At 44.8% G+C, this 27,366-nt stretch overlaps 1 protein-coding gene and 1 pseudogene across 1 annotated transcript in view; one reads left to right on the top strand and one right to left on the bottom strand.

The window, feature by feature from the left end:
- The window catches only part of IL17B (interleukin 17B), a 35,296-nt gene extending 20,719 nt beyond the window's left edge, over window positions 1-14,577 (top strand). The window contains exon 3 of the mRNA XM_085618171.1: window positions 11,250-14,577. Within this exon, the coding sequence (XP_085474297.1) occupies window positions 11,250-11,508 (259 nt within the window). The 3' untranslated portion in view covers window positions 11,509-14,577. The remainder of the gene's footprint in view (window positions 1-11,249) is intronic.
- LOC146811110 (calpain small subunit 1 pseudogene) lies at window positions 9,850-10,541 on the bottom strand (annotated as a pseudogene).
- Window positions 14,578-27,366: the final 12,789 nt, after the last annotated feature.

The following is a 27,366-nucleotide window of genomic DNA, read 5'->3' as shown; positions in this document are numbered from 1 at the left end:
TGTGCTATTCAAACCCCCCCTGATTACCACTGACTAAACTATGCTCCTGGACATGGTATAGTCTCCCCCATGCCATTCGCTCGGAATCTAATCTATTCAGATTTCGCAAACTTCTAAAACCCACCTCTCCTGACAATAATTGCTCACTTGCTGCCTTACAGGTTACAGCGCCAGGACTCTTTGGGAGGGAGGGGGGCAAGCCAAACCGAGACCCATTTTCTGTGTGAAAAAGGCTGCTTTATTGAAACAGGTGCATATTACAAAATAACCAAATGGCAACTGCCTTACAAAACTAAAGTCTGGCTATACATCGAATAGCTGACCCCTGACCCCCCCCCCCCGCCCCTACAATCCCTCAAAAATGCCCTCACCCTGGCATTAACATAACAACAACATTACACAGTATTGTAGTTAAAACGTTTTCCCCCAATGACACCCCGTTCCCTTCCTGTCTTCCTGCAACTGTAACTAAAAAACGTCTATCCTGAAACTTAGAATACCTGCCTACCCTTTTCCTGCCGCTGCTCACAAACTTGCCTCAGATGTTGCCTCAATCCGTAAAGAGTGTGTCCCAAAACCTGCACCGTCTATGCCCAATTCCTTTAGTGCCTACCTCAGCAACGCTAGCAGTCGGAAGGCTCTAACTCTTTTCCCATTTGCATGCACAAAAACTGACTCTCCGATATGCTTGGATGCTGCTCACCTGTGTAACCCCCATCTATAAGGGCAAGTAAGCATAGGCAATGGAGCCAGCAACAAAACCCGTTTTCCCTTGCCCTTCTGATCAGTTTTGGACTTTTTAAACCATGTTTGTATCCCCCATCGCGCAAGACCACATCTTCCCACCTGATGCCCCCCACCCCTTCTGTCCCCTAACAACTCAGACACTCTAAATGCACCAAACAAGATCCTACATCAATGTGGAAAACAGGCATGACTCAAAGGCGTCTGTGCAAATCCTAGGCAAAATCTGTATTGCTCCGCTCAGCAACTGCCACAACCAAGGTCTCCTGACAGGATTCAGGTGGCCACGCTCCCTGGCACACCCTTCTAGCATCCTTGCGCCCAATTCACCCGCTGTAGGCGTGTAACCCTAGAGCAGTTTACCCTTGAATGCAGTTCCCGCTAATTTTCCTGCAATTGACTCCCTGGATGAGCCTTCTTCAATCATATCCAGGATAAACTGAATCACATCGTCCCTTCGCTGTAACTCATTCGAGCGCCATTGGGCGCCTGACAGCAAAATCTCCTTCCATACTAGGTTATAGGCTATCCTAGTAGAATTAGCCAGTGATCCTATCACCAGTTGTAGCATCCTGTGTTGCCTACGTACCACAACTGCTGCGGCATGGGCGTCGGGATCCTGTCGGCATCCTTGGCCAATCCACGGAATCTCCCCCCACTGTGAACGAGAGAAAGCATTCGCTATGTCATTGTCCACAACTGGGACGTGCAGTGTTCTTAACGCTATATCATGCCGCAAGCAACCTAGGACCAAAACCCTCAACAACTGTAACACTTGTTCATCCCTTGCTGACTGACGGTTCACAATCTTTACAACCGCAATATTATCAACTCTAAAAGTCACCTTCCTATGCGCAAGCGGACTACCCCATAGTGTCACTGCCACAACTAAGGGGAAGAACTCCAGAAATGCAATGGACCTACCCACTTCCTTCCATTCTGTTGGCCACTGCTCAGCACACCACTTCCCCTGCCAGTAGAGGCCAAAACCGTTGCTGCCTGCTGCATCTGAAAATATCTGCACATCCCAAATAAGATCCCCTCCTCATGCCACTGAATTTGCAGACAAACTCGCCACATTCTCAAATCTTTTATGCCGGCAGAGAGACGCACATGATGATGAGGCAATCTGTTCCCTGCAAATGCCCTCCCTAGCTTCCTGCAAACGGTTCTCCCTACTCTCACTACCCTATATGCAAAATTGAGATGCCATAGCAAGGCCTGTATCTCTTAGACCATTACATTTTCCTGTGCCAGCATGACGTTAAGCAATTCCAGCATTTTATCCCTTTTATCATCCGGCAACTGGGCTTGCATTTTTCTGGAGTCAAGCTCAATTCCAAGAAAAGACTGCCGTGCTGGGGCCCATCATCTTTACGGGTGCCAATGACACTCCCAACTCCTCCGTCCGCTCTTTTAAAGTTTTCCAGGGCCTCCTGGCACTCCGTGGAGCCGGAGGTTCCAACAAAGAAAAATCATCCAAGTAATGGGTCACTAACATGTGCTCCGTCCTTTTTTAAAACAACCACTGCAGAAAGTTGCTAAAACACTAAAAGAATGCGCATGACATAGAACAGCCCATCGGTAATGCTCCCAGTCCTCTGGATGGACTGAAAGCAAACGGAAAGCCGATTTTATGTCGCATTTTGCCATTTCCGCCGTTGCGCCCGCCGTCACTACCAGTGACATGGCCACGTCAACTGACGAGTAAGAAATAGTAGCTTCTTTTTCATCGATAAAATCATTTACTGAGCACCCTTCTGGCCATGATAAATGCTGAATAAGCCTGAATTGTCCAGGTTCTTTCATGAGCACCACCCCAATTGGTGACACAATCAAGTTGTCCAGAGGCCAATCTGGGAAAGGGCCCGCCATTCTCCCTTCCCACACCATTGTCTAATTTCTCTTGCACAACCTGTGAATGTTCTTTTGCGGACTTCAAATTTTCGGACCAACGCCCGTGTCTAGGCCCTGCATAACCCAAATGAAAACCCCACTGTGAACCCTTCCCTTAGTACTTCTGCAGCCTTCTGGTCGTCATAACTCTGTAAGGCTGCCTCCAATTTGTCTGCCTTAACTGGCGTATGAGCCTTTTGGCCCAGACCCCTGAAAACTCTTAGCTCCCATGGACCCTGAAAAATGCTGCTGCTGCTGTCCCCCTCCGCTGCCACTGCTATCGCCCTTGCTGAAAACCCCCCTACCCCAAAACAGTTGACCAAAGGATGTTTCCCCCCCCATTTTGAGCACTCATGGCGAAATCTGCAAAATTTGTGCGTGCACAGCCTTTTATTGAAATCCCAGCAGGCCCCCCCCTGCCCCTGTCTGTCCCCTTCAGGTATTACCCACCCCTGCCCGGGTGGGCTTCCCCTGAAAGGACGGTAGACAATTGGGAGTCCACTCGCTGTAAAAATAGTCTTACCTGCTCTGGGATCCCCAATCGTGTGCTGCTATAAATCCGTGTCAAGTTCCCCCCATTTGCCTCGGTATCCCATACCATACTGGCCCGGAATTCCTCATCGTATTGTGCCCATGCATAACCCCACCCTGTAATCTGCGGTGAGTGAATGACATCCATATACTTGAATAGTGCTACGCAGCGTTCCGGGAATTTCTCACAGTAAACACTAGCATAAATCAAGAAAGCTGCTGTCCAGTTTTCTATGGTCAGAGGAACCCTTGGAAAAACCAAAGGAAATGATGGACGGAGTGTTGAACATTGCAAGCACTCACCCCCAGTCAACTGATCTGGGTTTAATCCATCACCGTTCTTTAGCCCACTCTGCCACCCCAGTTCAGACATTGCCATATGCAAATCAGTCTGACCCTGTGCCTCATGGGAACAGTCCAGCCCGAACTGCCAAGCCATGTCTTCCCTGGACCGGAAACAAGCTTCCTAGGACCGGTTTCTGGCATTTCAGCCGTCTTCAGCCAGGCTTGCATGAATCCAGTGGCAAAGTGAGCAAGGGACTCACGTCTGAGCATACCCTGCCAACTTATGGCGAACAAAGCAAAAACCAAAGGAAATGATGGACGGAGTGTTGAACATTGCAAGCACTCACCCCCAGTCAACTGATCTGGGTTTAATCCATCACCGTTCTTTAGCCCACTCTGCCACCCCAGTTCAGACATTGCCATATGCAAATCAGTCTGACCCTGTGCCTCATGGGAACAGTCCAGCCCGAACTGCCAAGCCATGTCTTCCCTGGACCGGAAACAAGCTTCCTAGGACCGGTTTCTGGCATTTCAGCCGTCTTCAGCCAGGCTTGCATGAATCCAGTGGCAAAGTGAGCAAGGGACTCACGTCTGAGCATACCCTGCCAACTTATGGCGAACAAAGCAAAAACCAAAGGAAATGATGGACGGAGTGTTGAACATTGCAAGCACTCACCCCCAGTCAACTGATCTGGGTTTAATCCATCACCGTTCTTTAGCCCACTCTGCCACCCCAGTTCAGACATTGCCATATGCAAATCAGTCTGACCCTGTGCCTCATGGGAACAGTCCAGCCCGAACTGCCAAGCCATGTCTTCCCTGGACCGGAAACAAGCTTCCTAGGACCGGTTTCTGGCATTTCAGCCGTCTTCAGCCAGGCTTGCATGAATCCAGTGGCAAAGTGAGCAAGGGACTCACGTCTGAGCATACCCTGCCAACTTATGGCGAACAAAGCAAAAACCAAAGGAAATGATGGACGGAGTGTTGAACATTGCAAGCACTCACCCCCAGTCAACTGATCTGGGTTTAATCCATCACCGTTCTTTAGCCCACTCTGCCACCCCAGTTCAGACATTGCCATATGCAAATCAGTCTGACCCTGTGCCTCATGGGAACAGTCCAGCCCGAACTGCCAAGCCATGTCTTCCCTGGACCGGAAACAAGCTTCCTAGGACCGGTTTCTGGCATTTCAGCCGTCTTCAGCCAGGCTTGCATGAATCCAGTGGCAAAGTGAGCAAGGGACTCACGTCTGAGCATACCCTGCCAACTTATGGCGAACAAAGCAAAAACCAAAGGAAATGATGGACGGAGTGTTGAACATTGCAAGCACTCACCCCCAGTCAACTGATCTGGGTTTAATCCATCACCGTTCTTTAGCCCACTCTGCCACCCCAGTTCAGACATTGCCAAATGCAAATCAGTCTGACCCTGTGCCTCATGGGAACAGTCCAGCCCGAACTGCCAAGCCATGTCTTCCCTGGACCGGAAACAAGCTTCCTAGGACCGGTTTCTGGCATTTCAGCCGTCTTCAGCCAGGCTTGCATGAATCCAGTGGCAAAGTGAGCAAGGGACTCACGTCTGAGCATACCCTGCCAACTTATGGCGAACAAAGCAAAAACCAAAGGAAATGATGGACGGAGTGTTGAACATTGCAAGCACTCACCCCCAGTCAACTGATCTGGGTTTAATCCATCACCGTTCTTTAGCCCACTCTGCCACCCCAGTTCAGACATTGCCAAATGCAAATCAGTCTGACCCTGTGCCTCATGGGAACAGTCCAGCCCGAACTGCCAAGCCATGTCTTCCCTGGACCGGAAACATGCTCAGACGTGAGTCCCTTGCTCACTTTCCCACTGGATTCAAGCAAGCCTGGCTGAAGACGGCTGAAATGCCAGAAACCGGTCCTAGGAAGCTTGTTTCCGGTCCAGGGAAGACATGGCTTGGCAGTTCGGGCTGGACTGTTCCCATGAGGCACAGGGTCAGACTGATTTGCATATGGCCATGTCTGAACTGGGGTGGCAGAGTGGGCTAAAGAATGGTGATGGATTAAACCCAGATCAGTTGACTGGGGGTGAGTGCTTGCAATGTTCAACACTCCGTCCATCATTTCCTTTGGTTTTTGCTTTGTTCGCCATAAGTTGGCAGGGTATGCTCAGACGTGAGTCCCTTGCTCACTTTCCCACTGGATTCAAGCAAGCCTGGCTGAAGACGGCTGAAATGCCAGAAACCGGTCCTAGGAAGCTTGTTTCCGGTCCAGGGAAGACATGGCTTGGCAGTTCGGGCTGGACTGTTCCCATGAGGCACAGGGTCAGACTGATTTGCATATGGCCATGTCTGAACTGGGGTGGCAGAGTGGGCTAAAGAATGGTGATGGATTAAACCCAGATCAGTTGACTGGGGGTGAGTGCTTGCAATGTTCAACACTCCGTCCATCATTTCCTTTGGTTTTTGCAGAGGAACCCTTGGCCGCTTAGCCAGCTCGTATTCCTCTTCTTTAGACCCTTCTTTTCCACGCACCTCCCTGTGCAATAATTTCAGCATTTCAACATATTCACCTTTCCATATGTGCGCTTTAGTCGCCAGCATCAAATGCGCGCCCAATGTCTTTTGCACTCCCATATAAAGGAGTCTCTTAATCTACAACTCTTTACTTTCAAGCTTATCTTTCTTATCTCCGCTGGTTTCTTCCCTCATCCCAGATTTCTCTGTGCCTTTGCTAATCACTGGCTTGGCCGGATCCTTCTTACCTTCTTTCCTCTGTACCCACCCCTATGTCTAAAACATACTTGCCCTTGCGCAACCTACCCTCCCACCCCTTCCCCGGAAATCCCCTCTCCTCCCCGTACCCACGGAGACCATTAATGGCCCTCCCTCTTTCCATATGTTTTACCTGGCTCTATGGAGGGTGCTTGTGCTGCTGCAGTCCGCCTTACCCGTGGCCCCGTGGTCGATCCTGACTTGGTTGGCCTTGCCGTAAGCCCCGACTCCCTTCTGGAAACCTGAAAAACACTCTGAGAGACATCACTCTTATCCCCCCCCTCACCCCCCCCCATCTAAATCATCTCTCAGCTCGCCATCCTCAGGGCTCTCCTCATCGAAATCTAACTCCGCGACCCCTCATGGGCCCATAACTCTGCGCTTCCGGGGGCGCCGACTGCACCCTCCGGTACACAGACTGCACCCTCCGGTACACCGCTGAGTCCTTTGACTGTGTTCTCCTGCTGGTTTTTCCGTCCTGCAGAGCGTTGAGGTCCGTCGGGTGTTGGGGCCAGCGAGACCGCTCGGGCCTACATGTGCTGGCTGCGCTGGGATCCCCTGATGGTAATGGGTATGCCACGCGAGGCTCCACCCTCTCTTCTCCTCAGCGGCAGTAAGCCGCACCCAGCTCTGCCAAGTCCGCACCCAGACATGAGTCCGCGCCCTGCAATATAAATGAATGGTCTGGTGTGTCCGGCCTCTGATACTCATCCCCGGTCTCCCTTCTCCTTTTCCTATTTAAGCCAAAAGTCTTCTCTGCCCACTGACGCCCTACCTAAAACAAATCACCTACTTCCCTGTCACTCAACCCCCCTCCACCCCTCACTCCATTCCAGCACAACCGTGTCTAACCCTGGCCAGTCCTGGTCAAGACCTGTCCCCTGAGTCCCCCCACCAAGCTTTCTTCTGCCCCCGCCCCCCCCTTGCCCCCTCTTTTCCAATTTAGACCTTTGCCCTCCAAACCAGCTGACCCTCCCTGTGCAAGATAAGCATCCACTTGACCACTTGACCCAATCTATTAAGGCCCCTCACCTCCTCATTCCACGAGGTGAAAATATCTAGCCCTTCCCAGGCATTGCTACCCCCAGCCATCTCCCAATCCCCTGGGATCCCCTCCTCCCCCCCCTCCCCCCAAAATCCATTTGAGCTCTGGCCTTGTACAAACTCCCTCTATCTTCCTCCCCGCTCTACTCCCCAAAACCAAGTTCTCCTTCTAAATCCCTCAGACCCTCACCCTGCCTAACCCAACCCGGGTATACCCCCTCCGCCTCCCAAACACCAAAACTGCCCTCGCCTCCCGCCTCCTCGCGTCCCCGTCTCCCGCCCCTCCTTTACTAACTCTGCCGGGGCCTCGGCCTCATTCGGCCCCTGGCCCCAAGCAGGAAAGACCTCATTCGAGGCCCTAGCGGAGTGAGTGACAGATGTGCTCCTAAGCCCACAGGCCCCGCCGGAGCACCCTCTCGCCGGAGCCTCGGGACACGTACGAGGCTCCGGCGCATCTGGGGACAAAGGGGCCGCTCTTCAGGCATAAGAGTGGCCCTCAAGACTCACCGCTTTTCCTCTCGCCCACTTAGGGGATGTGCAGGCCGGCGCGAAAGCTCTGCAGCTGAAGGGATCAATAAATCTAGGCGACCTGCCTCGCTCAGCAGGTGCACTGCCTCCACGACCTTATAATCCTGCATAACTATGTCTAACTCGCTAAACACAGCTAATTAAACAGCCAAGAAAACACCTAATTAAGCATCCAATACAACTATTACAAGCTACCCTGCTGCCAGCCACCAGGTCACCAAAATCTAAAATGGTGGCTGGCAAATCCCCTCATAGGATTATATAAGCATTGGGCTATAATTGGGCTACGCCCCAAAAAGCCCCAAACCACAAAATGGCCGATCTGGCCAGCCCACACCCCTCCCAAACTGCCCGGGGGGCAGACCTCACTACATTTGGCTGCCTCCCAAACCCCTCTTCGACTATTTACACACTTTTCAAAGCTAAAACTGAATCAATCATGTGAGGAGTTAAAATTCCCTTTACCTGCAGCGCTAGTCAGTAGATCACCTTGGTTTACTACTGAAGAAATAAAGGCAGGTAAATCTTTGCCCACATGTACCTAAAGATTATCAGCATATACCACGGACATGTTCAATACTCCAATGTCTCTTACAGAGTGATGCAGAGTTTCTTCCCCTTAGATATGTTGCCCTCACTGCAAGATTCACAAGCAAGAGCAACTATGCCCCAACGTATTGGCACAGCAGAGTTAATAAAAGTAAAGCTGCACTTACCCTCATAATATTTTGGTTGTTGATATTGGGGGCACTATGTATTTCTGCAGGTTGATATTTCCAGGCAAAGCTGTAAGAATGGACTTGGATACTCTAGACTTTTTTGTTTTTTTAATATGCATTTAATTGCTAACCTGATGTACTCCATACTGAAATAAACAGACACCACCACCACGCAAGCTAAAAATCTGTGAGTAACATCTGCCGCCCGACTTGTATTTTGCCGATTCTGTCCACTAGTGAGAAGTGAGCAGTGTGAGCACGCGCACATCGATGTGCCTGCTGTCACTTCAGTCCGGAAAAAAATGGACCACCTGTGCCAGGCCACAAAACAGAGCCCAATGGAGACCCGTTTTGAGGCCCCCTTTAAAAAAAACTGCCGGTGCTCAGCACCGGTGAGCCCCGGCCCACTTAAAGACCTGGTTGCACCCCATTTCTGATTCTGAGTTATGCAGCAATTCCACACTGAAGAGTTTCACCTCTGCGAAAATGAATTTGCTTTCAAAAACATACGGGTCGGTAATGGAGAAAACAGTTTTTGTAGGTGTGGTTAAACCACATCAGTGCATCACTCTCCATTCCAAGCTAAAAAAAAATCATTAATAAAACTCCATTAGGGTAAAACCACAAGGTGCAGTAACAGATCTACCCTTCGACGATTTGACTAACCGTTATTGTGAAGGCCTTGAATGTGTGCTCACATACGCATCGTCGGACAGTCATGGCACTCTGAAATATACAAGCGAATCACGGACTCCTTCAAAAACATGCAGTCTTTCTTTCTTTTTTTGTCTGAAACTATTATAATAAGAACATTGCAATCGCCGAAGTGCTGCATACCAGTCCGCAAACGGAAAAGGCACATCTCAGCCCCGTAAGGTGGAGTAGTGGGCGTTTGTGTGCTTAGTCGTCACAGTTCAAATGCACTAGTTATGAAAATGAGGTGTAGTGGTCTTTAAAGAGACGCTGATGTGGAGGGATGAAATGAGAGCAAGAGAAGGGTCAATATTCCTCTACAATGCACCCTTTTTCCTCCAACATGCTACATGATATGGGTGGAGTATTTCAGACTTTAAACAAACCGGGAACATGCGTTTTCTGAAACCGACTGTTGATAAACGAATATGTCTGTATAAAAATATTCAGTTATAGACCTACTCTATCATTGGGAAATACAGAGCAAAGTAGAACAACTCAAAAGTAGTAAAGAGTGCGCAGGAGCAGAGGGACGCAATTCCTCTAAGAAAATGCAGATCAGGAGTTACAAGATGGCATCCATCAGAGGTAGGAGGGTGGGCTAATCTGGATTTCGCAGTCTGGCGAACTATGATATTTTGAGGTCATCTCCTTAGGAGTAAATTGTCAGCTACAGCCACTCTTGCATGGGGAACTTGATGTTACCATCCCCATCTTTATCCAAGACTTTGAAGGCACAGAACATGGCGTTCAGTCGCACAAGTCAGCTGATATAGTTGTCAAAGTCCATGTTTCCATTTTCATCAGAGTATCTACAAACAATCATACTGTAGAGCTGGTCATTCATCCAGAACCTTGCAGCTTCGAATGCCCCCGGCAGCTATGATCTGCCACTGGCCCCAGATCTGTCAGCACCATATCGTTTGTAACTGGCCTGCCACTTCCTGATATTGTCTCAGAAATAATAGAATTCACTGAATCCCAGTTTTCCAGTGCTGTCGCTATCAAGGACTGCCACCATGCTACGGCACGAGTTGATGCTGAAACCATCAGTCTTGAGGTCTGGATGTCGGTGAAAACCTTGTTTAAAATTCCCATCAACTCTTTCAGACTTACTTGCACATCATCTCCAGCCAGCTGTGCAAATTGACTCCGAAACTGACGGACCTCTTCACTTTCACTGGCCTCAACAACATTGGAAGCAAGGCTGCGGGGGTGGTGGCTCTGGGTCAAGTGGGCAGCAGCATCGCTGATGATGTTCATGAAGGTCACCATCATGTTTCCTGCTCCTCCACTACTAACACTTCTGAAGACACCCTTCTTAAAGTTATTGATTAGGAACATTATGGCGTCTCAGGAAGTAAGATACAAGAAAGATACAAGATGGAGCCGCGGGATATGCGACGAGGAGCACAGCTGGGGGTCAGAGCTGCTCCTTGTGCAGTCTTTCTTTTGTTATGATCGGTTTTGTTGTCATTGTGTTCCTTGTCATCCTTCATGGAGACAGACTGTGAGACAAGGGTATTATGGTGCGCCCATGAAATCTTCCCGCCTTCACCTTACATTCCCGCATCAACTGTGTTACAAGGCTCACAGTCAAGACATTTTAATGACTCCAGTTATCATTCCTTGGCTGATATTTCCAGATGTATAACTACAGCCACAAACGCTGGTATTACTATTCTTTAAGTCAAAATATATTTCTCATGTATCTAATATTTTCTGGTAATGTCAGTATGTTGTTGCGAGCAAAATGTGACCTGCAAACGTGGTCTAATACAAACAAAATACAGCAGGCTTAACAAATATCTTTTTACTTTGTTGAAAATACACATTGTTTGAAATTAATGTATCTTTGTTTAATAACTAGCTTGTACGAAATCTTTAATTGTAGTAAATCACAGGTATTGCTTCAGAATGCAATTCATACCTAAGGAACTTGTATTTTTTGAGGAATATCCCTCAATCGAGATAGGACAGTCTAACTCCTGAGCAAAGCTGTGTCACTCAGGTAACTCAAAATTAAATTAACATTTTCATTCGTCTCCCTAGCATCAACCATGATGAGTCGCGCATCCCCGTGGACATCCCCGAGGCCCGCTGCCTGTGCACGGGCTGCATCAACCCCTTTACCATGCAGGAGGACCGTTCAATGACCAGCATCCCCATCTATGCAAAGATTCCTGTCAGGAGGTTGCTCTGCCCGCGGGAGGTGCCGGGCAGGAAGTCCCACCGCAAGAAGAAGAGGTGCCACCCGGTATACCAGACGGTGATGGAGAACATTGTGATTGGTTGCACATGCATCTTCTAACCAGTGAAGTAAAGCCTGAACCATTCAGAAGCATAACAAAACAAAAGAAATACACACCCCTTCCCCCCATGACATGGTAGTTGCCCTCTTCCAATAGCTATCTTGAGTAGAACCCGCACCGACAAAAGTACAATGCTCCTTACACTGTAAAAATCATCCAAAATGGAACCCGTATCACAAAAGGCAAAAGCAATAGGGAGCAAAGCAGAATCTGTCAGGATACTGTTAAGAGTGGAGCAGGGATTGCATCCTACAAATCACACTTCATGTCTTAAAGACCTAATCTCTGTCGTTTGACTGCTGAATAGCGACCCTACTCAAACATCATCCTTAAGCAAAATTGCTCTCAAACCAGACTCTCTCCCTAATTGGTAGGCTATAGAACACTCAAGGGTTGAATGAACCAAAGCGTTTTCATTGACCATTGTGTAATTCCATATGGCAGCTTAAGACATTCTGTGGGATTGGGGCTCAACTGCTACCAATTGATCAACTTTGTCCTTAACTAGACCCAAATTCCTACCTTAAATTTACCCTAGTGTCTACATGTGATTCAGTATTCAGGGTATGCGAAGAAACTCAACAGCTGCTGCACTATGCGGGTGACCCCAGATATTCTGTAACCGCTTTCCGTACAATTGCACACAGTACTCAGATAGGGGGTCACTATCCCCCTTTCTTTATGGTAGGGCAGTATACGTGTTAATACGTTTTCTAGCAGTTATACGCTCCCTTGCATACAAAAACTGCCACGGTTACGTCTCTTTCCTACCAGAATATCCCCAGCATGCATTTTTCAGCTCCATGTGGCCGGCACATTGGGCAGCAGCCCAACTCGCGTCAACCAAACAATTATAAGTATAGGGTTACTTTTAATATATTGTTTTTAACATCTGCTGACGGTGGGCGGGAACGCCCACTGCTCTAGGCACAGGGGCTCGTGCCGCTGCAATGCTCACTGTATGCCGGCCAAGTAATGCACTCGGTGCGCCAGGTGCACAATTTACGCATTAGCAGTGTCTGCACCTGAAGCTGCGCAGCCGCTTCTATTTGCCCACTGTGCAAAGGCAGGCCGTGGCATGGCGGGATTCAAAGCAATATTGGCAAAGTACTCCCACCTGGCTGCAGCAGGCGCTTAACCCCACTTCGCCATCTGCCTCACCGTTACTACCGCTGCCCTGCTCCGCCCGTTCGTCCCCGGAGCCGAGCGCCTCTTCTACTGTTGCTTGGGGAGCTGGACCCCTGAGCCTTCCTAGTTCCGGCGGGAGTCGTGCTACAGTTGAACAGTTGAAAGGCGCAGAAGACGTCACCTCCTCAGCCGGTCACACGTCTTCTTGGACTGCATTTTCTGGCTGGGTGCCTGCTGGTCAGCCTTGTACGTCATTTCCTCAGGGTGCCACGATGCCCACCTACGATCCAGCCGTACACGGAGGCACTTGAAAATCGTTGGCGCCGCTCCCCCAGCTCCCTGATGTGAAGGTGAGCTGCCCAGGGGGAGCGTCGACTTAAATCCCCCTCCCCTTTCTCTCTTCCCTTTGTTCTTGGTAGGGGGAGAGGGCCTCAGGTGCGTTCCGCCACGCGTCCTTTCCTGGCGGCACAAACAAGCGCCAACCAAATCCGTTCCTATGTAGGCTCTGGCGGCCGTTATGGCACCGGCCCTTGAGGCCCCCTTCGTAGGCAGCCCTTGCTAAAACAACTTCTTGGCACAAACCCTATTCTCTTCCTCCATCTTCCCACTAATACTAGTATCCTCTTGTCCTGGTCATTCACAGACAAAGCCACGCACCAAATAAATGACCTTTTAATATTATGACAGATTGGACTACATGTAGGTATATATATGTGTGCAGATTCAAAGTGTAATTTACTGTTTATTATCGTTGTTGAGTGTGAGAAAGGACCATGACTCGAGTGGGCCATGATGTCCCTCCCCTCTTTCAACAACGGTGATAAACAACAATTATACTCTGTATCGGCGTACAAATATACCTACAAATAGTCGAATGTGTCCCACTAGTAAAAGGTACCTTATTTGGGGTGTGGTGATGGTAGCACATTGAATATTATTCTACTCTATGGGCCTGATTCACTGAGGCAAACTTACACTTTGGTGTTAGTTTGCATTTGTTTGCTATTCACAAAGGGATTTACGAGTAGTAAGCTTACACAAAAGTGTACGTTTACCTTTGTGGATCCGGCCCAAGGTATCGACATATACAGTTTATCCCATTTTTTAATGTATATCTGTAGCAAGAAATGGTATTACACCCAAACCATGATGCAAGGGGTTACATTTGTGCTTTGTGCAATGTGGTAAAATTACACGAAGGATACCTTGTGACTATTAGGCTAGTTGTTTCCCTATGTAAATTTAATGGTTACATGCAGTCTCTCAACCAGTAAAAAATATTTTTCAAATGACAATTTTTTCTGGAATGTAATAAACTCAAATTTGAAATTTGCACTGTAGTGATAAATGTGTGAACGTGCATTTATTAGTACATTTGCTTTAAATAAAGTGTTATTAAGACACATTTCTTTTCAGTTCTATTTTGAAGTACTGTGGGAAAAAACTCGAATTTGACCTTTATACTCTAGTAATAAACGTGGGAACATGCGTTTATTTGTACAAATGCCTGAGAGAGATTTATGCATATGCAGATATGTTCCCGACTGCTCAGTAAGAGTGGCATATCTACCACACACACTGTATATGTTCACGATTACACTTCCACCCATTTTCTATGGAGCCCCAAAGCATACTCCAGTTTATAATAAATAAAATAGATTGAGAGTACATATACAATGCAAAACATGCTCGATATTGATAACAATGAAAGTCAGCGTTTTTCATATTCTGTAGACAAATCACTTTTTGTGTAAAATTATGCATAATTCTAAATCACCTTTCCCTACGAATAATAATTTTCTACAAACAAATCACTTTTCTTGCAAAATGTTGCAAAATTCGAAACTGCATGTCAGCAATGTTCATATTTATAAAACATGGCATTAATTGTAAACATCTCAACATTCCATAATAAATGGTAGATTTTTTTTCCACCCCAAGACTTGTTTTTCTACATTTATTTTTTTTCTAAAAAAAGCTACAATTTATATGAAAATGTTAGATGTTTTTAAAGAGCTACAATTGTGTGTTTTAAGAAATCAGGCAACCTTTTTAAAGTACACACATATCTAAACAACACAAGCACTAAAAGGAGAACTTCTCTCAGAAATCGATTTTTATTTAAAGTGTGAAGATTTATCGTAAAAAAAAAAAAAATAAGGAGTACATGATTTTCCTACATAAGATTTACAAAATCGCTTTCTTTTTAGAAAAGAGGATAGCTGTTAGTTCAAAAGTTCACTGAATTCTATACCAGGCACTGGCAAAGGCAGTCAGACTCGCCTTCAAATGGCAAGTGTCAACCTAGTGGCATTGTCAATGCTTGTTTGCATTGGAAGATTAAAAAGAACAAAAAATAATCTAAAATGTCTGCCAGTGAGTAACACCGCATGCCCGCACAAGCACACGCATTGGATGGTCATCTTTGAATGTTTTTTCTCCTAAAGAAAAAGCATCCTTAGGAGACCACTGGTGTGCGTGCATGCAGCGCCGCACTGGCAACCACGTTAGATAATTTTTAAAGCTTGAGTTACAATTATAAAACGGCAGCCATTTTAGAAAGGTAAATATTTAAAAGGGAAACAATAGTAAGCATGTGATGTGCAAAACATAAGAAGCAACTAGCCTGGTAGCAATGTGCAGCTTCAAATCCTTTGCAGAAATAAATGAAATAAAATGTTCAGATTAAAATAGGAGGGACAGGAAGCCACGGACAATCAGGGAATCAGTCTGAAAGCAGCCTGCGGTAGCAGAGCCCTTGCGCGATTACAAAACTGTTTTTTTTAAAACAGGTTAAGAGGACGGTGATGAGTGGGTGGGAAAGAAGAGAAAGAAAAGCAATGCGCTCCCATGGAGTCCTGAAAGACGAATTAATTGTTTTTAAAAACAGTTCCCTGATGTCAGCAGTGAAAGAATAGAACTCATTCGATCAAAACCTTGGCATAGGGTATATAATGCAGTGGAGAGACAAAGAAAACAAGTGCAGGAAAATCCAACAAATAAAAATAAACAAACGGAGATAGACAACAAACCTATCTAATCATGAACAAGAGCTGACCAAAATCCGCTCTGCGTATTATTGCATTCCAGACAATAGATCTTTGACAGACATCTGAAACGGCATTCTCAAAGTCAATATGTCTGGTCTTTGGGACTTATTGGCTTTGCCAGTGGTTTTTGTCATGCTGTACAGCATCCCCAATGCTATGTGACATGGCTGAAAAAAAAAAACTTATGATGTAACCGGTAGTGTCATTTTGTAGGCGTGTGCATCATTCTTCACATGCCTACAGAGTGACACAGTGTCTTTGATTTTCCTTTTTATTTACCGATCCGCATTGGAGCAGTAAGTAAAAAGAAAGAAGTATCAAGAAGATGTTTTTTAAAACAGTTAGGGAAATGGGGGAGCAACATGGAGGAAGGGAGCAAAATGGAGGATACAGGTGGGGGAAGAGACACAACCGACAAGAAGACAGATCAATGTGGAGGGCGGTGGGGAGAATAGAAACACAGAGGTGAGAGAGAGCAATAAGGAGCAGGGGGAAGCACACAGGTGAGGAAGCAATGTGGGGTGAGTGAGCACTGGAGGAGGGTTGGTGAGAAGCACACGGGTGAAACTGACCAACATGGATCTGTGGTGGGGGCAAGAGAATGACAGAAGGGAGAATGCTGCAAAACACATGCACTCTAATGGAGGTCTTAGCAAAAAGAAAAAGTAGTACTCGAAGAGTAAGCAGTGGAAGGAAAAAAGTAGTAGGGTAAATCACAAGGGGAGGGATAAACACAAGAAGAGGAAGGAAAGCCCACACAAGCTAACAAATAACAAGCAAGCAAACAAGAGTGACATAAAACCAACCAATAGTAAGCAATGGGTTGACTCTAAGCAACTGGGAGCTGACAGAAGGTATTTTCACCAATAGACAGCTTCACATCTGGAAACACTGGGCGTATTAATTTTTCTAATTTCCTATCCATTGTAGACTGCACTAATACCTCTTGCTTACTGTAAAGAAACATTCACAAAATAAACGCAGTCACAAGGCCTTAGGTGTTTCTGTTTGATAAAGTGTCCTCCTTCCAGTCTGAATTCTGTTTAGAATGATATTTTAGTTAATCTAGTATTCCGTGAAGAGTAATATGGTTCTCCCCACCTTTCTTTTATTGAGCCGCAGTCCATAAAATTTCTTACCGGAAATACAATTTGATTTATCTTTCTAAGTTTCAGTACCCTGTATGTTTATTCAATTCTTGAGATCCCTTGTTTTATTGAATTGCAATTTATATTATTTCCAGATGATGCAAAGTGGAATGTGCTAGAAGGATAGTCTCAATGTAAATTGTATATTTCACAATTTCTTCAGGGTGGGCACTATTTTACAGGTGTGACTAGGGCTGGACTTTCTGGATTTCAGCAAGTGTGTGTTATGGGACATTAGTGCGAGTGTGTATGTGTGTTGATCACACTAACTCAGCAGATGGCAACAAGGGTGTGTCACAGCTGCAGATGGGATCCATTGCACATCAGCGCTCAGCTGGTGTGAGTTCAACTAAGCTTTTAGTGGCAATGTACGAGGGTTCCTATAGCTCAGCGTGTGTGATTCAGGGCATACTGATGCGCAGTTTGTGAGCAAAGGCACATTCGTTATCAGTAGGTCAAAGGCCACACTACATCTAAGCTGGTGTGAATGAGGTCCACTACTTCGTAGTTGTGAATGAGTAGTCATAAGCAGGTGTGGGTGGGGTCTGAATATGAATGAGGGTGCACCATCTTAGCACATGTGAGTGGTGGTACACTAGCTCTTAGTAGGTGCAAGCTAGCACCCAGGTGTGAGTGAGGGCTAATTAGCTCAAAAGGCACAATAATGGCCTTGGAGAACCTATACTTATTGCATCAAATGCATTTGTGCATTCGTGCACTGCACGGGTAATGTTGAGCACGTCTTGCCTGTCATTCCTTAACAAGGGCCATTCCATCTATTAGACCATTAAAGAAGGGGAGTTAAACCAATCAGTAATGACATTCTTCAGGACATCACTTCTTTCTCAATCACTTTTGATAGTATGAGCTGAATTCCTTTGATTATGCTGCTCCTGCCACCTTCTTTAAGTCACTTTAAAAAGTTAATCTCCTACAATCTCATTCTTGGTTCCCGTCCAACTCCTCGAATGTGTTACGGAACAGTCCTTCAGTGACGGCCGGTACAGGGAGTAAAGGGGTCCAAAGGGGTTGGTAGAAAAGGAAAAAAAATACAAAAACGTACCTTATGGCCGCGTCCCCCTCCCCCACGTCGTCTCTCCTCTGCGTCTGGGACAAACAGGAACAGGAAGCACACCCAGGCTCCCCAGAGCCAATCACAACTCTTCAATGCAGCATTGTGATTGGTCTGCGCACCGTGGATCGGCGCTCAGCCAGGGAATGGGAGCCTGGGCATGTTCTCCACCCAGGATGTAAATCAGTCTAGGTGGAGAGCATGCAAGGTGTGCCTGACGCTTTGGTTGGGCTGAGACAGCCAGCCAAAGCGTCATGCACACTTAAAGTGTTTCCACCACTCCTCCCCTGCCCTGCTCGGCGAGCAGAGCAGAACCACACACCCCGCTAAGACGCTGCAGCAGGAACAAATAATATGATAATAACATCAAGTTATTATCATTTTATTTTTCCTTTCTTTGCTGCTAAGCAGTGGGGTGAAGCTTCTCCGCCTTAGTGGAGGAGCCGCCACCGTACTCCTAACTTTCAATAGAATTGCATCTTATTTCATTTCTATCATTGTCTTAATGAAAAACGACTTTGCCACTTTGATTGTGTCCAAATGCTACTTCGTTATCTTACTATTGACGTGTGGACCATCCTGATGATGGACGGCCATTTGATGTCCTCAACTGGGTATCACCTTTGAAAATGCCATTCTAGTCTCCAAACATTCATTTGTGTGCCGAGTGGTCGTGTCACATGGCCAGCATTTGGCATCATATACCATTAAAGTGGTACAAGATTGCACAAATGTTCAATAATAACTCCCCAAGAGGTTATCAGGTGCTGATGATGTTGCATTACATTTGCAAAAGTGTAACCTGATAAAAGAAATCGAAACACTAATTAGATCATGTCTTTTGTCGAGTCTGTGGAACTGAAGCCTTTCCACTGCATGTATTTACTGCAGTATCTACTGGCTTACAGTAAAACTGCACCAGTGCCAGACAGGTAATAGGTTGCAGTCAATAGCACTGGAGGCCTGGTCTGTCTGAGGGTAAAGGTAGTAGTCCTAAGCACCAAAGGCCCATTAAATCCCGTTACGTGCTGTAACTCTCTGTACCGCACATACCAGAATTAGACGTTTTGCAGATAATACACACTACAGTTTTTTCCAAGTAAATTTCAGCAGGTCAAACACTTTTTTATTTTATAAACCAGGTTTATTGATTTTATGAAAAAACTCCTAGTCAACCCGAAGACTGTTTGGCTGAAAATGAAAGAAAAACACTACTCATATTGACTCTGAAAAAAGCCAGATTGTAGCAATGTTAATCTCAGAACCATTAAAGTAAGAAAACTACATGCATCTAAAAGGCTTATTTGCAGATAGAGCCATTTTCCAGAACTTACACAGGCCCTCATTATGAGTGGCCCAAGGTTTGGAGCGATATTTATTGCACTAATATCGTCTCTGCGGCATCAAGATTTATCAGTGTGAGAAATGGCACTTATTAAATGTTTGTACGGAATAACATGCAGATTTTGATGCTTCTCCACTAAAATCTGCATGTTATGGTATTTGCCAGTCATTTCCCCTTAGTTAAATTCAGGGGGTTTGCCCCAAGGGGAGTGAGGAGTTGGCATGGCCACAATGATCGCCAAAAGGGATTTTGCACTCCCACATTCCAAGATACCTGCTCAATCTTGGTTAGACTCTCTAAATGTTCTAGAATGTAAACAGTGATGAAATTGGAAAACATTTACTCCAAGGACCCAAAAATGGGGGGTCATGGTGTGGCAGAGGAAAGGGGGTGGAGTAATGAGTGGCAGAGCTTATAAAGCTGAGTCTGACAGTCAATGTGTATGTTATTTTTAATAAAAATCTGCTGCAGAGAAATTGGCAAAGAGGACATATGTGACAGTAAATGTGTTCTAGATTACTTGGTCAATCGCAAAGAGGCTGCATTTAAAATGATCTTACAGGGTTAAGACACCTGCTGCAGAGATCATTGTGTGCCCAGCAATTTTGAGGGGATTTAATATGGTAAGATAACTGGTGGTTAATCCAGTCCCAGGAGAGTTCAGTATTTTATCCAGCACAGTTTCGACTCATAGTAGCGCAGAGTTTTCATTTGCCTGCTGCAAAGCACATTGTCTAACAAGCAGATCACAGATTTATATTTAGATAGGTAAGCAGGTTACTACTGTCGACACTGAGGTCATTTTGCTACTTCCAGTTCATGAGTTGCAAGCTTTATAATGAAGCACAGTGATCTGTTAACAGGCATCAAGGCGCTTCATGCAAACTGTAAGTCATGGGTTTAGATCGTTGTTGTTTTTTCCCAACCTGTTGTCACTCTAAGTTTGCAAAAAAAGGATTCCTTTTGGAAGTAATAAATTATTTTTAGTACAAACAACCACAAACACTATGTTATGTTTTATAACATGACTTAGTGTTTTTCCCGACCATTCACTCTAAACGGAGAATGTCTACAAGTATGGAGTAGATTTGACTCGTACACCTTATATTCCTCTCTGTCTTATATAACATTTCCTGTACATTGATTCACACACTAGTAAGATTTATTGTGCGTCTGTGAACGCTTTGACACCCTACACTTGGATAAGGAGCGCTATAAAAGAAATAAATAAAAGTAATAGGTGCCATTTAAAGCAATGTTTGTGTAATTACTCATACAGACAGATAAGTCTTGTATTCTTAGAGTGCAAGCACATCTTTTACATAGGAAGTTGAACAAAGTTAAAAACCTGTCTCCAAAAGTTTTTCTCGTGAAGTGCTAACAAGCTGTGCTCTTTTTTTCCTTCCATTGTATCGGAGTCTAGGTGTTAGGATCTAGATAGCTTCCCGTCAGGCTGATACTTGAACTAAAGGAGGGCTGATGCTCCTTTAAATCATGCCTTTGTTTTGGGCTCATCTGGATGTTAAATTAAGAAAGCCCCCTCCTTTCTGAAGGCTGCGCCTCCGAATGGAATTCAGACAGTGTGTACGCTCTGCTGAATTATATCCTGTGTAGGAAAATGACACCTGGACAAGTAAAGCATGTTTCCTTGGGGAAATAACAGCCAGAACCAGGATCCGGTGTGAATCCCCCTATATTCCAGCCCTAACTGTGAACCAACCATTATTGTGTGCACTAGATCATCAGTCTTTATTCTCAAAATAAAAGGGGTAACATCAATTTTCACAAAAACATGATCCGAAATACATAATTTTAACTGGCAGTCCAGAAGAGAATAACATTGTATAGCCCTGAAGAAGGCCTGAAACCTGTGTATGTGTAATCTCTATTCTTAACCAGATTTGACTACTGTAACATTTAATTACTGGTGTGCCCTAAATTCATCTTGCCTCTCTAAAAACTGGGAGAGTAGCCTCTGGCAGCAGACATTTTGATGACATCTCTCTAGGGCTCATGGTGTTCCAGCGGCTTCAGAATAATGCACGATGCAGACGTATAAGGATGTGCCTGATTAACAAAATCCATCACTTTAGCTCCTCCAGTTATCTGTACCTGAAACTGAAAATTTCAGTGAGATCTATGTTCCCTTTGTAATTGAGAGTCCTCCTTTTAGAGCATCCTGCATTAAAAAAACAACACACACACACACAGGCCCAAAGTTTCTGTGTGCGCCCGCTTAAAAAGTGGAACCCCGCTGAACCTGATCTGAGACCTAACCCTTCTGTTTGTCATTAAAAAAATAGGCTTAAAACATCCTCCAATCCACCGTCATTTCCACTCTTCTGCTCCGAAACTTTACTTTTATACTTTGGACTACTACTCACTAACCACCAAGGAGATTGTGCCGCCCCCGTGGACAAATCTCTGCTTGCGCTGCATTTCTACATCATGTGATAATGCATCCACTTTGTTTGAATTATGTTACATTTTTCTTACAAATCTTTGGTCTACAGTGAATAACGCGGATTCATGCTCACTGGGCAGTCACTTGTACATGACATATATACGTTACAGGAAAAACAAACATTGGCATAGCCAATAGGTCTCACCTTTGGGACCTTGTAAGTAAAAAAAAAAAAAGGAAGTGTAAGACTTCACGTTTACATTTACTGCATCCTAAATACGAAGTAAATGTAAACGTGAAGTTTTATACTTCACGTTTACATTTACTTCGTAGAGAGGAGAGGAGCAAGGAGAGGATAACAGCCAATGAGCAGACATAATTATGCGGCAGGACTCCCTCTCTTCATGACTGCCACTTCGATAAAGTTAATACCTGTACGTGTTAGTACTGTTTGGTCACAAAGTGAAGCTGCGACGCGAGGCCTACAAATACTTGACTGGTAGTATACTTAGTTTAAACAAGAAGTGTGCACACGGGGCCTGTGCCCCGGCCAGCCAACCCGACCGGCATCTGTTTACAATTAATGCTCGCGCGATAATTGGAAACAGATAGCGCTATGTGGCAGGCTGCGCGTAACCGCAAGCCATAGGCCGTGGGCGGCTACAATTCCAGGCAAAGGTGGGACAAGCCCCGCCTTTGCCCAATTGCATGCTGTCTTTCTTAGAAAGATGCACGCAAAGGCCAATAGGCTGTCAGCAACAAAAAAACACACGCACAAGCGTGTGGTCACTCGGATGTCCTTACCAAAGCCTCGCTGAGCGACGCATGCGCGCTGGCTCAGGCGAGACCTAAAAAGCAGAAATCTTTTTCTTCTCCCTCTCTGTATTCGATTTCTACTACTTTATTGTTTATACATTTTTTGCTTTGTTTAGGATTCACCATATTAAATTCGACATATTGGTTTGCTCTCATTGTGTCAAGAGCTCCGACCACCCTCAAGCCTAGTACATAAAATTCCACACCACAAATATAGAAATAAAACTGAACCACTTTCCTATTCCTCCTTTCCACCTTGTCATTAAAGGGCTCATCGGTCTTACATCTTCAAAGTCTTTTCACATCACTAAAGTGGAGCTCTCCTTGGATTATTTTAATATGATAGTGTCCCGGATAGAAGAAAGAGGCACTTTATATAATATATGCCGCACCTTACTAATGCTTTCAATCAGAAACAAAACACGATTGCAGAAAAATAAATTATGCATTGAAAAAAAACCAGCAAGAACACTTTTGTAGATGGGTGCAAAGTTTATTCATAGGATTTTTAACTTCCGCTCACTAACCACCAAGGAGATTGTGCCGCCCCCGTGGACAAATCTCTGCTTGCGCTGCATTTCTACATCATGTGATAATGCATCCACTTTGTTTGAATTATGTTACATTTTTCTTACAAATCTTTGGTCTACAATGAATAACGCGGATTCATGCTCACTGGGCAGTCACTTGTACATGACATATATACGTTACAGGAAAAACAAACATTGGCATAGCCAATAGGTCTCACCTTTGGGACCATGTAAGTAAAAAAAAAAAAAGGAAGTGTAAGACTTCACGTTTACATTTACTGCATCCTAAATACGAAGTAAATGTAAACGTGAAGTTTTATACTTCAAGGTTTACATTTACTTCGTAGAGAGGAGCAAGGAGAGGATAACAGCCAATGAGCAGACATAATTATGCGGCAGGACTCCCTCTCTTCAGGACTGCCACTTCGATAAAGTTAATACCTGTACGTGTTAGTACTGTTTGGTCACAAAGTGAAGCTGCGACGCGAGGCCTGCAAATACTTGACTGGTAGTATACTTAGTTTAAACAAGAAGTGTGCACACGGGGCCTGTGCCCCGGCCAGCCAACCCGACCGGCATCTGTTTACAATTAATGCTCGCGCGATAATTGGAAACAGATAGCGTTATGTGGCAGGCTGCGCGTAACCGCAAGCCATAGGCCGTGGGCGGCTACAATTCCAGGCAAAGGTGGGACAAGCCCCGCCTTTGCCCAATTGCGTGCTGTCTTTCTTAGAAAGATGCACGCAAAGGCCAATAGGCTGTCAGCAACAAAAAAACACACGCACAAGCGTGTGGTCACTCGAATGTCCTTACCAAAGCCTCGCTGAGCGACGCATGCACGCTGGCTCAGGCGAGACCTAAAAAGCAGAAATCTTTTTCTTCTCCCTCTCTGTATTCGATTTCTACTACTTTATTGTTTATACATTTTTTGCTTTGTTTAGAATTCAGCATATTAAATTCGACATATTGGTTTGCTCTCATTGTGTCAAGAGCTCCGACCACCCTCAAGCCTAGTACATAAAATTCCACACCACAAATATAGAAATAAAACTGAACCACTTTCCTATTCCTCCTTTCCACCTTGTCATTAAAGGGCTCATCGGTCTTACATCTTCAAAATCTTTTCACATCACTAAAGTGGAGCTCTCCTTGGATTATTTTAATATGATAGTGTCCCGGATAGAAGAAAGAGGCACTTTATATAATATATGCCGCACCTTACTAATGCTTTCAATCAGAAACAAAACACGATTGCAGAAAAATAAATTATGCATTGAAAAAAACCAGCAAGAACACTTTTGTAGATGGGTGCAAAGTTTATTCTTATGATTTTTAACTTCCGCTCACATCCACACCAAATCTGTAATTTCTCACAATGGGGCGTTTGTGCTTCAGAATTGATTTCATCTATAATTTTTTGTTTAGAGCCATATAAAAGGGAATCATTTAAAACATCTGTGACGTGGTCACTGGTAGCCAAGTCATATCCATTTGTCGAGCTACGCTACTCCCGCCATCTTGCTCAACCAGATGTTCTGTAGAGCAATTCAGGGCAGGAGAAGATTTTGATGCTTCTCCACTAAAATCTGCATGTTATGGTATTTGCCAGTCATTTCCCCTTAGTTAAATTCAGGGGGTTTGCCCCAAGGGGAGTGAGGAGTTGGCATGGCCACAATGATCGCCAAAAGGGATTTTGCACTCCCACATTCCAAGATACCTGCTCAATCTTGGTTAGACTCTCTAAATGTTCTAGAATGTAAACAGTGATGAAATTGGAAAACATTTACTCCAAGGACCCAAAAATGGGGGGTCATGGTGTGGCAGAGGAAAGGGGGTGGAGTAATGAGTGGCAGAGCTTATAAAGCTGAGTCTGACAGTCAATGTGTATGTTATTTTTAATAAAAATCTGCTGCAGAGAAATTGGCAAAGAGGACATATGTGACAGTAAATGTGTTCTAGATTACTTGGTCAATCGCAAAGAGGCTGCATTTAAAATGATCTTACAGGGTTAAGACACCTGCTGCAGAGATCATTGTGTGCCCAGCAATTTTGAGGGGATTTAATATGGTAAGATAACTGGTGGTTAATCCAGTCCCAGGAGAGTTCAGTATTTTATCCAGCACAGTTTCGACTCATAGTAGCGCAGAGTTTTCATTTGCCTGCTGCAAAGCACATTGTCTAACAAGCAGATCACAGATTTATATTTAGATAGGTAAGCAGGTTACTACTGTCGACACTGAGGTCATTTTGCTACTTCCAGTTCATGAGTTGCAAGCTTTATAATGAAGCACAGTGATCTGTTAACAGGCATCAAGGCGCTTCATGCAAACTGTAAGTCATGGGTTTAGATCGTTGTTGTTTTTTCCCAACCTGTTGTCACTCTAAGTTTGCAAAAAAAGGATTCCTTTTGGAAGTAATAAATTATTTTTAGTACAAACAACCACAAACACTATGTTATGTTTTATAACATGACTTAGTGTTTTTCCCGACCATTCACTCTAAACGGAGAATGTCTACAAGTATGGAGTAGATTTGACTCGTACACCTTATATTCCTCTCTGTCTTATATAACATTTCCTGTACATTGATTCACACACTAGTAAGATTTATTGTGCGTCTGTGAACGCTTTGACACCCTACACTTGGATAAGGAGCGCTATAAAAGAAATAAATAAAAGTAATAGGTGCCATTTAAAGCAATGTTTGTGTAATTACTCATACAGACAGATAAGTCTTGTATTCTTAGAGTGCAAGCACATCTTTTACATAGGAAGTTGAACAAAGTTAAAAACCTGTCTCCAAAAGTTTTTCTCGTGAAGTGCTAACAAGCTGTGCTCTTTTTTTCCTTCCATTGTATCGGAGTCTAGGTGTTAGGATCTAGATAGCTTCCCGTCAGGCTGATACTTGAACTAAAGGAGGGCTGATGCTCCTTTAAATCATGCCTTTGTTTTGGGCTCATCTGGATGTTAAATTAAGAAAGCCCCCTCCTTTCTGAAGGCTGCGCCTCCGAATGGAATTCAGACAGTGTGTACGCTCTGCTGAATTATATCCTGTGTAGGAAAATGACACCTGGACAAGTAAAGCATGTTTCCTTGGGGAAATAACAGCCAGAACCAGGATCCGGTGTGAATCCCCCTATATTCCAGCCCTAACTGTGAACCAACCATTATTGTGTGCACTAGATCATCAGTCTTTATTCTCAAAATAAAAGGGGTAACATCAATTTTCACAAAAACATGATCCGAAATACATAATTTTAACTGGCAGTCCAGAAGAGAATAACATTGTATAGCCCTGAAGAAGGCCTGAAACCTGTGTATGTGTAATCTCTATTCTTAACCAGATTTGACTACTGTAACATTTAATTACTGGTGTGCCCTAAATTCATCTTGCCTCTCTAAAAACTGGGAGAGTAGCCTCTGGCAGCAGACATTTTGATGACATCTCTCTAGGGCTCATGGTGTTCCAGCGGCTTCAGAATAATGCACGATGCAGACGTATAAGGATGTGCCTGATTAACAAAATCCATCACTTTAGCTCCTCCAGTTATCTGTACCTGAAACTGAAAATTTCAGTGAGATCTATGTTCCCTTTGTAATTGAGAGTCCTCCTTTTAGAGCATCCTGCATTAAAAAAACAACACACACACACACAGGCCCAAAGTTTCTGTGTGCGCCCGCTTAAAAAGTGGAACCCCGCTGAACCTGATCTGAGACCTAACCCTTCTGTTTGTCATTAAAAAAATAGGCTTAAAACATCCTCCAATCCACCGTCATTTCCACTCTTCTGCTCCGAAACTTTACTTTTATACTTTGGACTACTACTCACTAACCACCAAGGAGATTGTGCCGCCCCCGTGGACAAATCTCTGCTTGCGCTGCATTTCTACATCATGTGATAATGCATCCACTTTGTTTGAATTATGTTACATTTTTCTTACAAATCTTTGGTCTACAGTGAATAACGCGGATTCATGCTCACTGGGCAGTCACTTGTACATGACATATATACGTTACAGGAAAAACAAACATTGGCATAGCCAATAGGTCTCACCTTTGGGACCTTGTAAGTAAAAAAAAAAAAAGGAAGTGTAAGACTTCACGTTTACATTTACTGCATCCTAAATACGAAGTAAATGTAAACGTGAAGTTTTATACTTCACGTTTACATTTACTTCGTAGAGAGGAGAGGAGCAAGGAGAGGATAACAGCCAATGAGCAGACATAATTATGCGGCAGGACTCCCTCTCTTCATGACTGCCACTTCGATAAAGTTAATACCTGTACGTGTTAGTACTGTTTGGTCACAAAGTGAAGCTGCGACGCGAGGCCTACAAATACTTGACTGGTAGTATACTTAGTTTA

Source organism: Triturus cristatus, chromosome 7 (genome assembly GCF_964204655.1).
Source record: "Triturus cristatus chromosome 7, aTriCri1.1, whole genome shotgun sequence".
NCBI lineage: Eukaryota > Metazoa > Chordata > Amphibia > Caudata > Salamandridae > Triturus > Triturus cristatus.
Note: the sequence above shows the minus strand (reverse complement) of the source record. Positions and strands in the feature narration are given on the sequence as shown.